Source organism: Geotrypetes seraphini, chromosome 3 (genome assembly GCF_902459505.1).
Source record: "Geotrypetes seraphini chromosome 3, aGeoSer1.1, whole genome shotgun sequence".
Lineage (NCBI taxonomy): Eukaryota > Metazoa > Chordata > Amphibia > Gymnophiona > Dermophiidae > Geotrypetes > Geotrypetes seraphini.
The window spans coordinates 166,878,418-166,894,780 of NC_047086.1; the positions used below are offsets into that span (position 1 = coordinate 166,878,418).

Consider the following 16,363-nt stretch of genomic DNA (forward strand, 5'->3'; position numbering starts at 1 on the left):
GGGGGGGGGGAGTCGAAATGGATTTTTTCAGATCTAATTTTTAATGAGTTTTGTGCACTATTGGGGCATTTTTAACCCCCCCCCCCCCAGTCTCTACAGACATACTGTACCCACTGGACTGCAGGTTCATTTTCAATGGGAAACCCAGCATAGAGTTTCACTTTGCAGCTGATTTTCAGCAGGGACTAAGACTATGACACAAATCACTTAGAGGGAGATCAAAATTAAATATACTCGCATGGTATATATTCATTCAAATCTACTTAACTATCTTTCATGCATACAACATGCTTTCTCCCCCATTGGTATGGGGAAAAGTATTCAAACTGTCAAACATTAAGAGCACAATTCAAGTCAAAGGAGGAAAGCAATTTTCATTGCTTATTTCTCTGTTAGTATCCCATGGTAAAATCTTTGTGATCATCCCTGTCAGGAAGGACGTGTTCAAACAACTTCATTTTTAGTCCTCTCGATAATAATTTTCAAAGCAATTGTCATGGAAAGTATAGGAAACTGCACAGAGAGGTCTAGCTCTAGAAGCACACCCTTCCTGCTGAGCATTCTAGAGTCTAGAGTGCTCAGCAGGAAGGGTGTGGTTCAACAAGTGGTGAGAAAACTCCAGAGTAGCAACAAGCTAGAGAGGCCCGCAGCAGAAAAGAACAGCTCTTCAGGGGAGGCCTCCACAAGTTATGGGGGCCAGGAACCAGAAGAGTGGCCAAGGGAGGAATGTTCTCAGTTAAACATTGAGAAATTCTGACCTCTTGGCTTGACAGAAGATTGTACGCCGAGTGCTGAGCTTTAATCTGATACTCCTGTGTACACGAAGACTATTTATAGCCTGGCAGGAACAGCTCCCTTTGTATTGGGACTGAGTTACCAGAGGATTATGCTTTGTCTTGAGTTACCAGGCCTGTGACAGGAACAGGTCTAGGTGTATATTTGATGCATAACCCAATAAAAAAAGAGTTTTATTCTACTTTAAACTGTGTCTGTGGAGGGTCTGTGCCTTATCTCCACTCATGTTATCATAGCCATATATGTAGGTAAATGGCAATTAAAAAATACCCCCCCCCCTTTTACTAAACTGCAATAGTGGTTATTAGTGTAGGGAGCCGTGCTGAATGCTCTGCGCTGCTCCCAACGCTCATAGAATTCCTATGAGCATTGGGAGCAGTGCGGAGCATTCACCGTGGTTCCCTGAGCTAATAACTGCTATCACGGTTTAGTAAAAGGGGGAGGGGGGAAAATGGAGGAATAGCATAAATTACATTATTTAAACAGCAGATATACACAAAAATTGTCTTTATGAAAAATAATAATTCTAGTAAGCATATTTAAAGAATTTGTACTTTTTTCTATTAGAACATACACTGAACACTGATAAATCAACTTTTCAAGATTAATTCTAGTACAATTTATAAAACCTAATACACAAAGATAGTATTTTCACATCTATACATATTACTCGTACCTGAGGCTTTTTCTTTCGCTTGAAAGACTTTTTGGGCACAATTTGAACGGGTAGATTTTTCTTTTCAGCTGGTATTTTTCTTCCATTCCCTACTTTTTTTTGGATATGTATAGAATAATATGTAGCAACAACTGGTGAAGGAACAAACAGTATTTTAAATACCTTTTTAAACTTCATTGCAATGATAGATTCTACAAAAAACACTCTTTAGGGGTTTTGTACCCCACATTGAGGTTTTTTACTCCATCTTGGACTCTGAGCGCCACTGAAGTTTAAAAAGGTATTTAAAATACTGTTTGTTCCTTCACCAGTTGTTGCTGTATCGATGAATTTTGGGAACAAACCCTGAGTTTGAATCTTCACCCAGTTGTGTGTAGAATAATATGTATACATATCCATCTATACATATCCCCAAAAAGTAGGTAATGGAAGAAAAATACCAGCCAAAAAGAAAAATCTCTCCATTGAAAGTGCACAAAAAAACAGCTGTGCCAAAAAGTCTTTCAAGCGAAAGAAAAAAGCCTCAGATAACTGGAGAGGTGATCCCACACTCTACCACCCATACATCACAGGCAAAAAAAAACCCCACTTTCGCTAATAGGTGAAAATACAATGAAATTTAGTGAAAAAAACAAAACTATGGTAAGAAACTAGGTTTCTGGATAATCACTACGGACATGAACACAGGACCAGGACCGACGATCGTTTCATGGCAGACACCACTACTTCAGGGTCTCAAAAATCAACTAAATGTCCAATAGATAAGTTGTCCTAAAATACAAAAAAGCTCCCATAAAGAACATGCATCAAAAAACCAGTAACCATAAAGCTCAACAGCTTTTATACTCACAGTTCAAAGTTTTCTTCCTCTGCTTACATGAACAACACCGCTGTGAATGCACTGGCGTAATATGTAACGGGGGAGCCAATCTTAGCCACCGACTTCAGAAAGGTCCGCCCCGCAAAGTACAAACCAATTAAAACAATGAGGAAATTTAAAAAGAAAGCTGAAATTATAAAGGGTCTCAAAAAGGCAGCATTCCAAAGGTATTAAGTGACAGAGAACTCAGTCTTCTATCAGTGAAAGGTTTTTTTTTGCCTGTGATGTATGGGTGGTAGAGTGTGGTTTTTTTCTTTCACTTGAAAGACTTTTTGGGCACAGCTGTTTTTTGTACAATTTCAAAGGAAATTTTTTTCTTTTTGGTTACATCTATACATGTACATTAGAAACATAGAAAGAAATAGACGGCAGATAAGGGCCACGGCCCATCCAATCTTCCCACCCTAATGACCCTCCTCTACCTTTACCTTGTGAATAGATCTCACGTGTCGATCCCATTTGGCCTTAAAATCAGGCACGCATTATATCTGCACAAAAAAAATCAAGTGCGCAGATCCATTAAAGTATGCAAGTAGACTTTGCACCAAAGTGGACAGTTTGAAAACTGAATTTGCCCCAAGTTGAAAGCATCTACTATGGAATTCTCTGTATGTAAAGAAAGGCCAGAAACTGCAGGTCTGAATTTCAGCATACAGTTTCTTTCCAGGCATTCTTCTTTTCACCTTGCTCCATACTTTGATGGTCTCAACAAAGCAGTGGAATCCTTTGGCTAGCTGAATCAAATGCTTTATGGAAGCAATGAGAAAAAGGGATCCTTGATGTTATTTTATTGTAAAAACTCTTCCAATCTTTTTTTTTTTTTTTTCTGTGAGAAAATTCACTGGGAAATTAATCAACCCCCAAACCGTCAGATGAGCTGAGAAAGGAGGCATGTGGACTCCTCCAGATATCCCTGGAGGGTGGCAAAGATGTCCTAAATTCCTCGTTGTCTAAGCTTAACTGATTGTAGCAGGTTTCCGGGTCTCGCTGCATCTGTGTAGAAAGAACTGACATTTCAGCCATCATGCTGTGGGGCTTTCTTCTATACCCTGAAAAAAGCCAAAGCATGATAGCTGAAACATCAGTTCTTTCTACACAGATGCGGTGAGATGGAAACCTTCTACAATCGTGACGCCAGCCGCAGAAGCCTAAGAGAAAATATAAGCTTAACTTGTTATCAATTCTCCAACTGAGCTCAGGAGCTGCCTTGACATTAGCCCAGTGATGCATAAAATGTTCATCACAATCTGTGAAGATAGAGTATTTGAGCTGTGGCTACAGGGTACTTTTTAAGGTGCAAAGGTCATACCTCAGGGATCCCTGTCTCTATCTGCTGGCTGATAGGTATAATCTACATGTTCTAGTTAGGACAAAAAGGAAGTGAACTTACCGAGACTCATATTTCCTGACATATCTAAATAGAAACCAATGGACATTTCAGCTAAGAGTTTAACATTGCTCTGGAATGAGTTACTGAAGGATTTTTATTAACTTCAATCATTTTCTGAATGAAATTAGAAGCACAAATGTTTGACAAGATGAAATTCTAGAATAGCTTGATAGCTGCATGTGTCTAGCCCCTGGAGAAACAGAGATTTAGGGAATCCTGCCTAGTGCTCCTGTGAATACTCAGGGAAGCCAAAAAGGAGCACTAGGCTTCATCAGATGATATCATCAGTCTGTGTAACTGGACAGGCCGCAAAGCAGCCTGTTCAGAGTGCTGCCACTGCTGCTGCTTTGGGAGGCCTCAGAGATGTTTCCAAGTTTATGTCAGGTCTTAGCGGGGTGGGGTGGTCACTGAATTGGTGAGTCTGATTTTCTCGGATAACGAATCAATTTGAATCCATTCACCAAAGTGAATTGGTGAATCGATTTGAATCGATAAATCAGGCAGCACCACCATCCACATTTGAGAATTGTTTGAAATTACTACAATCAAGAATTGTTTGTACAATAAAATTGTGTTCGTCCAGATACCGTGGTATTCTCATCCCCTTTGTTTTGTGATTCTTTGACTTCCGGTGTGGGTAATTTGGCACCCCCCTTTTTTTGTTTGGATTCTATGTCAGTCACTCTGCTGCACAGTTCATTATATAGACTTCAGTTTGGCAAGATGCTTAACTCAGAAATGATAGAACCCATAAAAAATGCTTCAGTTTTTTCTTATAAAAAAAAATAATAATAAACAGAAAAGCTACCGGTTGCTCTTGCTCCTGCTGCAAAGCGTTCTGCATCAGTTTCTCCTTTGTGCTCAGCTCCTGATGCAGGCTTTCCCATTTCATTCTCATCTGTCCTTCTGCTGATGGTTTCTCACCTTCGAAGCTCAGCTCCTGGGACAACGCATCAGGCCTCTCACTATAACGTATTACAAATGCAAGAAGAGAACCAGAGGAATTGATTTACATTTGGTCTGCATTCGAAAACTGAGAGAACGTGTATGCATTTTTATTATTACTTTTAGAGTTCTCAAGGATGCTGGAATGGCTTGCCCGATGAGCAGAGATCAAGGGGGGGGAGGAATGAGCATAGAGGGAGATGAGTGAGGAGAGATATCGGGGAGCTTCATAGCGAATGCACTTGTAAGTCAGCAAGAGAAATTTAAACTGTATTCAGAAATGGACAGGGAGCCAATGAAGTGACTTGAGTAGAGGGGTAATGTGAGAATAGCAGCTCTCATGGAATATGAGTCACGCAGCAGCATTTTCAACAGATTGAAGAGGTGAGAGACAGGCATGTGGGAGGCCAGAGAGAAGTATGTTGCAGTAGTCTAAGCGCGAGGTGATGAGTGGACAAGGATTTTGGTCATGCGTTCAGAGAGAAGAGGACAGATTTTGGTAATGTTATAGAGGAGGAAGCGACAGGATTTGGCGGTCTGTTGGATCTGAGCAGAAAAGGAGATAGAGGAGTCAAAGATCACCCCAAGGTTGCAAGCCAATGAGACAGGGAGGAGGATAGCGTTATCCACAGAGATAGAGAGCGGTGAGAGGGGGGAGGCGGGTTTGGGGGGGAAAGATAAAGAGTTCAGTTTTAGCCATATTCAGTTTGAGATGGCGGCGAGACATCCAAGTGGCAAAGTCAGACAGGCAGGCTGAAATTGAGGCCTGAACTCCCGCAGAGATATCTGGTGTGGAGAGGTAGATTTGGGAGTCATCAGCATAGAGGTGATATTGACAAATTACAGTGTGATACAGACAAATTACATTGTGAAACACCAAAATTTTGATTTTTCAAAATTGGGATTTGGACAGACATTTAAGGCATTTTGAGATATCAGTTTATTTTAAAAATGAGCACTTTAGGTTCCATTACTGAAAAAAAAAAACCCTGCTGTCTATACAGAGATGATACTCAACCTATCTACAATTGTATGTTGGGTCAGAATTTCTCCTCCACGGCTTGCAACAGATCGAAGTAGATTCTTCTGTTCAGCGAGTTCCTGCTCAAGTTCCTAATAAAAGTATATCAACAAAAATCATTTTTGCAGTGTTTGGACTATGGAATGCCAGACATATTGCTATTAAAAATCAGTAAAGAAAGATTATCTTCTTACCTCAACAATCTTCTTTCTTGTAGATGTGCTTAGCAGTCCTGAATACTAGGGTTATGCATCTAAACCTGCAAGTTGCTTGCAGAATGATATCGCTCATCAAAAAACTCATTGGTAACTCCAAAATAGTGAAGAAGCACTCTCCTGATGTCTTGCAAATGCAATATTTTGGCCTTTTCTTTGACTCTCTAGGCCGAAAGACAGGCAATCGGACTTCCTGACTGATATGTAAAGCAGCTACTACTTTTGGTAGAAAGGACAGAACCTGTGCTAGGAAATTCCTGCTTCTGTAATCTTAAGAAACAGATCCCTGCAAGAGAGAGCTTCAACTTGCTGGCGTAATCACCTCCAAGGACACTGTCTGGACCATCAGATGTAAGAGGGAAGCCTTTGCTAGGCCGGCCCACCTCCAATGATGCAACTTCACTTTTGCCAGAGGCAGGTTGGCCTAGCAAATGCCCCAAGGCTGCCTTATGGAATTGCTGGCTAAACTAATGCTAGTGGTAGCTGTGTGGGAAAGTTAAAAGCACAGAGTGAGCTGCCACTGCTAGTCCAGAGGAACGGGGTGTGCTGGGGAGAGAAAATGAGGAAGGTGGGAGATATGCGATGGCAGAAGGAGGGTGGGAGACCTACAGCACCGGTGCCGCATACTCCCTGGTATGCGTACCCCTAGGGTTACATGTACCACATATTGAGAACCTCTGACGTAGCATTGTTCTCAAATATCCTGACTGATTTGCTTTTCAGGGACCTCTCCAGGACCTGCAATGCCAGCCAAACAGCTCTGAGTTCTAGACAATTTATGGACCACTCTTGCTGAGTCAGGGATCAATGATGGGTGTCCATTGCAATGACCCCTTTATCTGTAAAGGCTGGTATTGATAATCAATATCTCTCAGTAAGGTATTTGGCATAGCATGCCCTTTGAGAGGGAAGCTGTCTGCAGCCACCACTGTAAGTTGTTCCTTGCATCTGGTGTCAATAGAAGCAGTTGCTGAAGTGAGTCTGTCTGAGGAGCCCAGCAGGAAAGGAGAGAGTCTTGAAGGGTGTCATGTATGCCCTGGCCCAAGGGACAACCTCTATGGCAGCTGTGTTCGACTTCAGGATCTGAAGATAATGCCACACCATTGGAACCAGACTCAGAAGCTGGTCCGATATCTCTTTCTGGAGTTTCTATCTATGTAGCTCTGGAAGAAAAACCTGACCTTCAGCCATGTTGAACAGAACTCTCAGGTACTCCAAGTGCTGGGTCAGCTCTAATAACTTTTCTTGAAGTTAACTATTCATCTCAAGTCCTGCAAGATCTGGACTACTTTCAAAACTGCAAGTTCACCCCTTTCCTTGGACGAGGCCCTGATCAGCCAATCATCCAAATATGGGTATACTTGGATCCTGGGCTCTGTGGTGTTCATGCATCTGCACTTCACCAGTTCTCCTTTAGAGGGCTCTGGAAAAGGCCTCTTCTCCTGGTATAGAGCCTCCTGTGGATCCTGAGCCCTGGAGAACTCAAAGGAGGCTGAGCCAAAGGCTCTCGACCCTTCCCTGCATGCACCATAGCACAAAGAACATGGACGCTCCTCAACCGACTAACCAACACAAACCTGGCATGACATAGGTGTAGAAAGGCCTATCAATTTTAAGAAAAATCGAGGCGTTTTGAGGTAGATAGACCCTTTAGAAAAAAAAAGACTGTTTAAAATCCAAGAGGGCTGCCACGAATTTGTGTGCCACAAGATGGTCAATGAGTTTGTGCCACAAGAAATTGTGTTTATGTGAGTGGGTGGGGGGGACTTCCCTGAAGTTTTGGAGGAGGATTTTAGCTCTGGCCCCAGAAACCCTCAAATTTCCAATTTTTCAACACTCCCCCTCCCCGATTTTCCTCATAGGCTATAATAGCCTTAACTCACTGTGCTACGTGGTGCCTGCCTGCCTCAGCTTAGAAGTACAGCTGGAACAAAAGGAGAACTCTGCCTCACCAGTTCACTCCACAAATTGGTCTTAAGCCTGCCAAACAGACCAATGTCAGATTGAGCCTCAACCCCCAGAAACTCTTGCCATGAGGGGAGGAGGACCTCACAGCCAGTCAACTATTAATCCGGCCAAGCCGGGAAGGAGCAAAACAGCCTGTACTCAAGCTCCTGATAAATCAGAGATGCAAGCAGCTACTCAGAGGATGGCCCCCGAGCTCCAAAAATATTACAGCAGGCTGTCTAGATAGGTGTCCCTAAGGATTGATCCTGCTGGCAGCAGACTTCTGCCACACAAGTCTGTGAATTCTCCCAGAACCTCCCAGAAAGAGGGCCTAACAAGAGGAAACCTCTGGGCACCGAGCCTCCAACTTAAAATGACAGGGGAAAACCCAAAAATAAAACTACAGAGCAGATCAGAAAGACATCTGAGCAACTTGCTTTCAGAAGAGAAACTGAGGAGGCAGGATCAAGCCTACTGGGAAGGAAGCGGAGTTGAATGATGAATGATATCATTCTGCATGCAACTTGCAGGTTCAGATGCATAACCCTAGCGTTCGGGACTACTAGATATGTTGCACTAGAAATATATAAAATGCAAAAAATTAATGGGGTCGATATTCAAAATGGTTTAATTGGGAAGAAGAGAGGCTCAGATATTCAGCAACAATTAACTAGTTAGTGCCGCTAAATATCCCCTCTGATCCTCCATTACCAGTTGGGGACAGAGCATGAGTGGAGCCAGCACTTAACCAGTGGTGATATCCAGATCACTATTCCAGGGGAAGCCAATTCTAGTCCTCAAGAGTCACAGGCAGATCAGGTTTTCAGGATGTCCACAATAAATATGCATGAGGTAGATTTGCATCTCAAGGAGGCAATGCATGCAAATCCACCTCACATATATTCATTGTGGATATCCTCAAAATCTGGCCTGCCTGTGGCTCTCGAGGACTGGAACTACCTACCCCTGCACTATCTAGTTAAATGAGCTAGCCAAGCTGGTGCCCAGTTAACTTCTGGGTTACCACACCACCCAGATATTCAATGCCGGAAGCTAGACATGCCCTGGCATTAAATATTCAGGGTTAACTCAGTTTGCGGTTATGAATGGCTTACAAACCACTTACTACTGTGGGTTGAATATCAGCCCCTAAAAATTTGCATTTTTTCAGGGCTTTGATCATGGTCTTCATTTCTGGTGGCATGTGCAGCTTTCCTACTTTTCAGAGAGTTCAACTTACCGAGTGTTTTTTTTTTTAAATTAAGATGCAATAAGCACTAGTATATGCTTACTGAAGATTTAAGGGTTTACCAACAAGATGCACTAAGGCAGGGATGTCCAACCTGCGGCCTAAGGGCTGCATGCAGCCCCGTGAAGTATTTTGTGTGGCCCCGGTTGAGGGCGATACAGTATTTTCCTCTGCTGCCCCTGGGTGTTTACTGTCTTGCCGGCTCCCTCCTCTGTCTTGCTGCAGCATTTGCGCGGCCCCAGAAACATTTTTTTTGGTCAATGCGGCCCAGGGAAGCCAAAAGGTTGGACACCCCTGCACTAAGGCATCCCATGATAATTAATTATGCAATCTGTGCTTACAAACCATTATCTATATATAGCTGGAACAAAGTATATTATACATATAATTTTTTTTTTTTGCAGAGGGGACATTTCTGTGGCAGACAACGGGCATTTCTGTGCTAATCAGTTAGCACGTCTGCATTATCACACGCTGATTAGCACTTGATTAGTGCATTAGCCCTCATACAGCCTACAGAATAGGTGACAATAAGGACTCAAGCACTAATTTTTGTTAATGCCATACATCTGTGGCAAGACAGTTCATGATGGGCTGGAGAGGGCATCAACTGCAACTTCAGTAGTTAGAATATGAGGACAGTGCCAGGAGGACTTCGACAGTCTGTCTCCCATATATGACAAGGCAGATTGTGATAGGCTAGAGTGGGTTTTGACAGCAAGTCCCATAGTTGGAACTAAAGACAAGGCTGGATGGACTTCTATGGTCTATGTCTCAAAAATGGCAAAAAATACAAAAGTCATAAAAAGACCAGGATCAACTATTTTATATTTATGCTAGTTTCATCATGAATTGATAACAAGTGCAACTGTTGTACAGTCTGGATAGAGTGATCAGGTCTTTATTTGACATCATCTACCATATTACTAGTTATATTAGCACATGGCCATTAATTTGGAAAATGGAAAATCAACCGTTTTCCAGCTGTGGTAAAAATTACATTAGCGTATGGGAAAGTCCACTTTTGCCTTATCTTTATAAATGGATCCCCAAGTAAATAATTTTTAAGCGCAAGTAATTTTTATGCATATTCTATTTTTTTTTTTCCATTTTTAGATTGCTGTAAATTTTCACATTGTACTAATAATGTGCAATATGCTCAGAAATACAGGAAACAATTGCCCAATAGTATGTCACCAATAACCTCTGCAAAAGCAAGCATTCAAAGTAGAAAAACTAAAAAAATATTTAAGGTGAACAGCCCCTCATTCTTGCCAAGTAGAGTCCAATTCTATATGTCACTAAAAAATTTGCACCAACTAGCGTGATGCTGAGCGCAATTCTATAAAAGTTATGTGCACTGTATGGAATTGCGCTTAGCATTTCCTAAGTGAAGCTACTGGATGTGTCGCTAGATGTCTCAACATTTAGGCACACCCCATTTATGACAAGGTTTTCTTGGCCCAAATGCCTGTGTCTAAGTTGTGCAAACAATGGTGCCTAAGTAAAAAAACAGAGGAGGGAGGGAGGTATATACTCAAATGATCTTCTGATTTATGAATTTTCTTGAGGGAGGGGAAGGGAGGGTATTTTTAATTTGTTAAGGGTTGATGAAATGTTTCTGATAGCTTATAAGTGCTTAATTTTCAGATGTATGACAAGTATGCTATATTGCACTTTTGTAAGAACTGAAAATTTAATAAAGAATTTTTTTCAAAAAAATTAAAAAAACATGTGCTTAACTCAAAAACATGCCCACGATCGACTCCCTAACCAAGTTCACCTTTAGCTTTTCACCAAGTTAGGCACCTAACTTTCAATTAACTTAACACCCCACCCCCACCCCTCTTTTACAAAACTGCGATGGCAGTTTTTAACGCAGCCTGGCACGCTGAATGCTCTACACTGTTCCCGACACTCATAGAGTTCTATGAGCATCGGAAACAGCGCAGAGTATTCAGCGCATCGGTCTGCGCTAAAAAAAATGCTATTGCAATTTTGTAAAAAAAAAAAAAAAGGGGGGGGTTAGGTAGATAAATTATTGAAAACCCCTCATAAAACAGCCCATCTCACCACTTTCACTAAAAAAATTACAAAGAAAAAGTTGCACCAAATGCTAACCTTCTGCCGCTGCAGGCTGTTCTGCTGCTGCAACGTCCGGGTTGCCCGAGCCTGTGCCAGCCATTCCTGGACATTTGGGCTTTGTGCACCAGATAGACCCGATTCTAAGTCTTCTTTTTCCTGAAAGGTTCCTCGCTTTAGAAAAAGAAAATTAAACAAATTATCTACTGTATTGCCCTAATGCAGCGGTCTCAAACTCAAACCTTTTGCAGGGCCACATTTTGGATTTGTAGGTACTTGGAGGGCTGCAGAAAAAATAGTTTACGTCTTATTAAAGAAAATGACAACTTTGCATGAGGTAAAACTCGTTATAGTAACTATAATGAGTTTTACTTCATGCAAAGTTGTCATATAGTTGTAATATAGTTTATAAATCTTATAAGTATAAGTCATATAGTTTATACATCTTTCCTTAATTGCTTCTGATAATTTCAGCTATACACAGCTGAAAGCAGTGCAACATGCAGAAAAGTGAGAAACTATCAAAGTATCAACTGCAAGAGACAAGATTTTGGACCAACTATTTTGAGGCCCTCGATATTATAAAGAACTAGTGTTTAAGCCCGTTACATTAACGGGTGCTAGTAAAGCCTCCTTCCCTCATATGTCCCCTATTTTCAGCCCCAGCTCCAAACCCATTCCCCTCCCCGCCCCCTTTTCCCATCTGTTCCCTTTCAGCTCGAGCCCCCTTTTCTCACCAGCAGCATTTCCCTCCCCACTCCACTTCCCTGTCTAGTAGCACCTCTTCCCTGCTCCCCCTGTCCATCTTCATTGCTCCCCCAGCCCATTAGCACCTCTGCCCAGCTCCCCCCGTCCCTCTTCCTTGCTCTCCCGGTCCTCTTCCTGGCGGGCTGCGTGTCAGGAGCGCTGGCTGCTCGGAGCTGCAGGCGTCGTCCTTGCGGGCGTGCATCCGTGGCGTTTTCTTCAGTTGGCACGCGCGGTGGTTACAGGGGTGGAGCTGTGCGCCGGGCCTTTTTGGCAGAGTCGGCACGTGTTCTCGGGCTGCCTTCGGGGCTCCATGTCAGTACTGCTTGTCTTGGAGGGTTGTGTTGGGCCGGGGCTCCTGTGCGCAATTCCCTTGTGGTTGGCGCTGTGTTGGGGCTTCTGCTGGGCAGTGGCCTGTTGGCTCGGCGACGTGCGTGTGTGAGGAGTGACAGGGCGGCGGGCAAGGAGAGAGCTTGCCTGCGCTTCCTCCAGCAGTTGGTGAGCGAGGGCGGGAGGAGGGGAGTGGCCAGAGTGTTCCCTGCCGCCACGTTCTAAAATAGAATCCGGCCACAGATCAGAAAACACGGCAGCAAGGAACACAAAACCTTAAGTGTGCATGCGCGCTTAGGGTTTTATTATATAGGACGATTCTTTATGGAAAACTTGTGCCTTAAGTGTCTGGCGTTCGTGTCCGCAACTGCCTTCAGCTCTCACCTCCTCCAGCACGTTCTGGAATGTTGCCCGCCTCACTGCTGTAACCTCACGCAAGTGCTGTCCTGCATCTGCACGCGATTGGACTCCATCACATAGACGCAGGAAAGGGCTTGTGTGAGGTTACATCGGCCGCCGGACACTAGAGGCACAAATTTTCCATAAAGAATCATTCTTTATAATACCGAGGGCCTCAAAATAGTACCCGGAAGGCCGTATACAGTCCGTGGGCCACGAGTTTGAAACCACTGCTTAATGGAAGCATCCCTGTAAGCAAAACAAGTGCTTTAAGGGCTCTGGTATGAAATCTGCAACATTCTCTTCTTTGCTCCAATTCTTTCTGGTGCAGTAGAAGCCTGTCAACATCAATCATAACATTCTGATTGGGAAGACCTAAGGATGAAGGGTCATGAGCCTTCGATCTGACATGCAGGTAATATGTAAGTATTTTATAAATAAATATTTTTATTAACACTTACACCCCCCCCTCTCTTTTTTTTTTTTACAAAACCGTAGCACACTTTTTAGCATCGGCCGTGGCAGTAACAGCTCCAACACTCATAGAATTCATATGAATGTCGGAGCTATTACCGCCGGGGTCAGCGCTAAAAACCGCACTATGGTTTTGTAAAAGGGGAGGAGGAGTTAGTGTTGTCCCCCTTATATTTTTACTGTTTCCCCCATCAATTGCAATCTGTAAAATGAGGATCCTGGGGAGGCAGAGATAAAGACAGTGAAGAGCGATGTGTAAGGCCCCAGACCCAACCTTCTTAGGTGGCAGAGACGGATAAGGACATCCATTGAGTGATTAAAAAAAAGCCCCTCAAGCACAACTAAATTTTCTAACTTAACATTTCTTGTTAGGACCTGTCAACAACTTGGCTCTTACAAGTGACAGACATTTTCTTAACTGTAAAACTTTGACATCCTATAGTAATTTTTTAAAAAGCAAAAACCTATCTTCATACTATGCAATTTCATTAATCGGAATAGAGCTACGTGCCTCTATAAATTATTTAATTAAAAACAGTTTTTCTTCCATTTGCAGACATGGATATGTAGATAATTCTTGTAATAGACTACAGTTTTGTAGAACAATTTTATTCATAGAAAAACAACTATCTAAATTTTTTAATCCATCTGGCTGTAAATGGCAAGAAAATAGAGTCATTAAAACACTGTTTAATCTAGAGTTCATTTGGTTTTACCATAAGCTACTCCTAGAGGAGACAGATTGACCCTTGCGTATTGGTCCTATTGTTTCTGCTTCCTTTTTATTTGATAGTATATATGCAAAATGGGATTTTAGAGCTTTTAAAAACTAGTGATTTAATGTGAAGGTGTTGGAGGAGAGCACAATAAAAGTAAAATCATCCTTACTGAGAGGAAGGCAAATGTGATAGTTATGTGATGACCTTAAGGTGGCCAAACAGAATGAAAAGGTGACAGTTAAAGAAAGAAGGATGCTAGGGTACATTGAGAGACGTATGGCCAGCAGGATAAAGAATGTATCGATGCCCCTGTATAAGACTCTGGTGAGACCTCATTTAGAATATTATGTACAATTCTGAATATAGCACCTTCAAAGAGATATAAAAAGGATGGAGTCGGTCTAGTGGAAGGCTACTTTTGGTGTATGGGGACTGACTTAAAGATCTCAATACGTATACTTTGGAGGAAAGGCAGGAGAAGGGAGATATGATAGACGTTTAAATACATACGGCATAAAAGTGCGTGAGGTGAGTCACTTTCATTTGAAAGGCAGCTCCAGAATGAGAGGGCATAAGATGAAGTTAAGAGGTGACAGGCTCAGGAGTAATCAAAGGAAATATTTTTTTACAGAAAGGGTGGTAGATGCGTGTAACAGTCTCCCGGAAGAGGTGGTGGAGACAGCGACTGTGTCTGAATTCAAGAAAGCCTGGAATAGGCACGTGGGATCTCTTAGGGAGAGGAGGAGATAGTGGATGCTGTGGATGGCCCATTTGGTCTTTACCTGCCATTATGTTTCTATGTAATACTTCTACAAGTTTAATTATCAGTCCGGGGTTACTATATCAAACCAAAGATGGGATGAGAAATGTGCAAATACTCCTCTAAACACTATGACCAGATAGGTGGGAGAAGTTAGTAGAAGACGGCTTTGCTATCTTAAAGCTTAGCAACTCCCTTTTGTTCTCCAAGAAAGTATAAGAGAAGCAGCGTTGGTCATCAAATGTTGCTTTCACATGCATACACAATGCAGACACTTGGGGTGGAGGGTGTAACTAAAAAGTCAATTTTATGTGTATACCAATATATGCACATTAAGGTCTCATAAAATTATCCCACGTGTAAAAATATGCGCAATGAAAAATCATGATTACTTTTACATCCATTTAATGTAGACGTGTTCAGGGATAAAACGTAAACAGAGGCATGATTTAGGCACATACATTTATAGCTGCTACTGAACAGGTGTAAATATACATAGTTGTGTTTTACCAGCAATTTCGACATGATTTCTACTAGTATTTTATAGACACAAGGGCATCTGTTTTTACAAGCTGCAATAAAGATGTTTTGCCATCTCAATCTAGATAAAGTTTTATAAATGTACCCTCTTGAGGGAAAAATGGTATGGTAGCCATGGTAGTCCACTTTTAAAGGCAATATATACAAAGAAAACAAAACTAAGAAAAAAAAAAAGGTGATACCTAGTTAGCCCAATAAACAAGGTATCACCTTTTTTTCCTTTATGTTTTGTTTTATCACTATATGTATCCTCTTGGGGGTAATTCTATAAAGTGAGTGCTTATATTTATGTGCTGAATGGGTGGGAATGTCACATACTCGGGTGCACTGTTATTAAATTGTCTTCCACATGGGTAATTCTATAACTGGGTGCCTGGTTGGTGCCTACGTTATAAAAGAATGAGGGGGGGCTACTTAACCGCTTATGCTCACACCCAAAAGTTAGGCCCTAGCACTAATGCCAGTCTCAGAGCTGGTGCAATTGCCCGTGCCTTTACGCATGCAACTTACAACATTCTATAAATTATACATGCAAGAGTCCTGCCCTCATCTACACTCACCAGTAAAATGTGCGCTAGTTATTTTTGTAACTACAGAATAGCACTTGAAATTTTGGCGCGTGTATATATGCCATTATTCTGAATATTAACGTGCATCAGTTTTGATGATGTGTGGTACTGTATTTTATTTTAAGCTGTTTGAGGAGACAGTGCAGGATATAAGATTTTTTAAATAAATACATAGGAGGAGGACATTCTATAAATGGTACCAAGATGTTTGTGCTGGGGAAAAAAAAAATCAGCGAGGTGTGCTATCCTGTAAACGTTGTTTTATGTTGAGCGCTGTTTTTAGAACAGAGCTTAGAGACCATTTATTTATTTCTTAGACAGATTTCTATTTTGCATTATCTCTACTAGTTCTAAACAGAGTACAAATAATCTATATATATATATATATATAAAATCGGAGGTATGTATGTGTGTGTGTATGTGCCGCGATCACGCAAAAACGGCTTGACCGATTTGAACGAAACTTGGTATGCAGATCCCTCACTACCTGTGTTCTGGGGGTCTCACGGCCCACCTGCACACGTGGGCGGAGCTACAAACAGAAAATCAGATTTCACCCATTCATGTCAATGGAAAAAATGTAAAAAGCTGCCATTCTCACAGTAATTCAAAAACGGCTTGACCGATT

At 42.0% G+C, this 16,363-nt stretch overlaps 1 protein-coding gene across 1 annotated transcript in view; it reads right to left on the reverse strand.

Moving 5' to 3' along the window:
• Positions 1–16,363, reverse strand: part of SYNE1 (spectrin repeat containing nuclear envelope protein 1) — a 994,076-nt gene that overhangs the window by 290,751 nt on the left and 686,962 nt on the right. The window contains exons 96-98 of the mRNA XM_033936910.1: positions 11,240–11,374; positions 5,705–5,799; positions 4,550–4,706 (exon numbers count right to left, since the gene is read on the reverse strand). Coding sequence (XP_033792801.1) covers positions 4,550–4,706; positions 5,705–5,799; positions 11,240–11,374 — 387 coding nt within the window. The remainder of the gene's footprint in view (positions 1–4,549; positions 4,707–5,704; positions 5,800–11,239; positions 11,375–16,363) is intronic.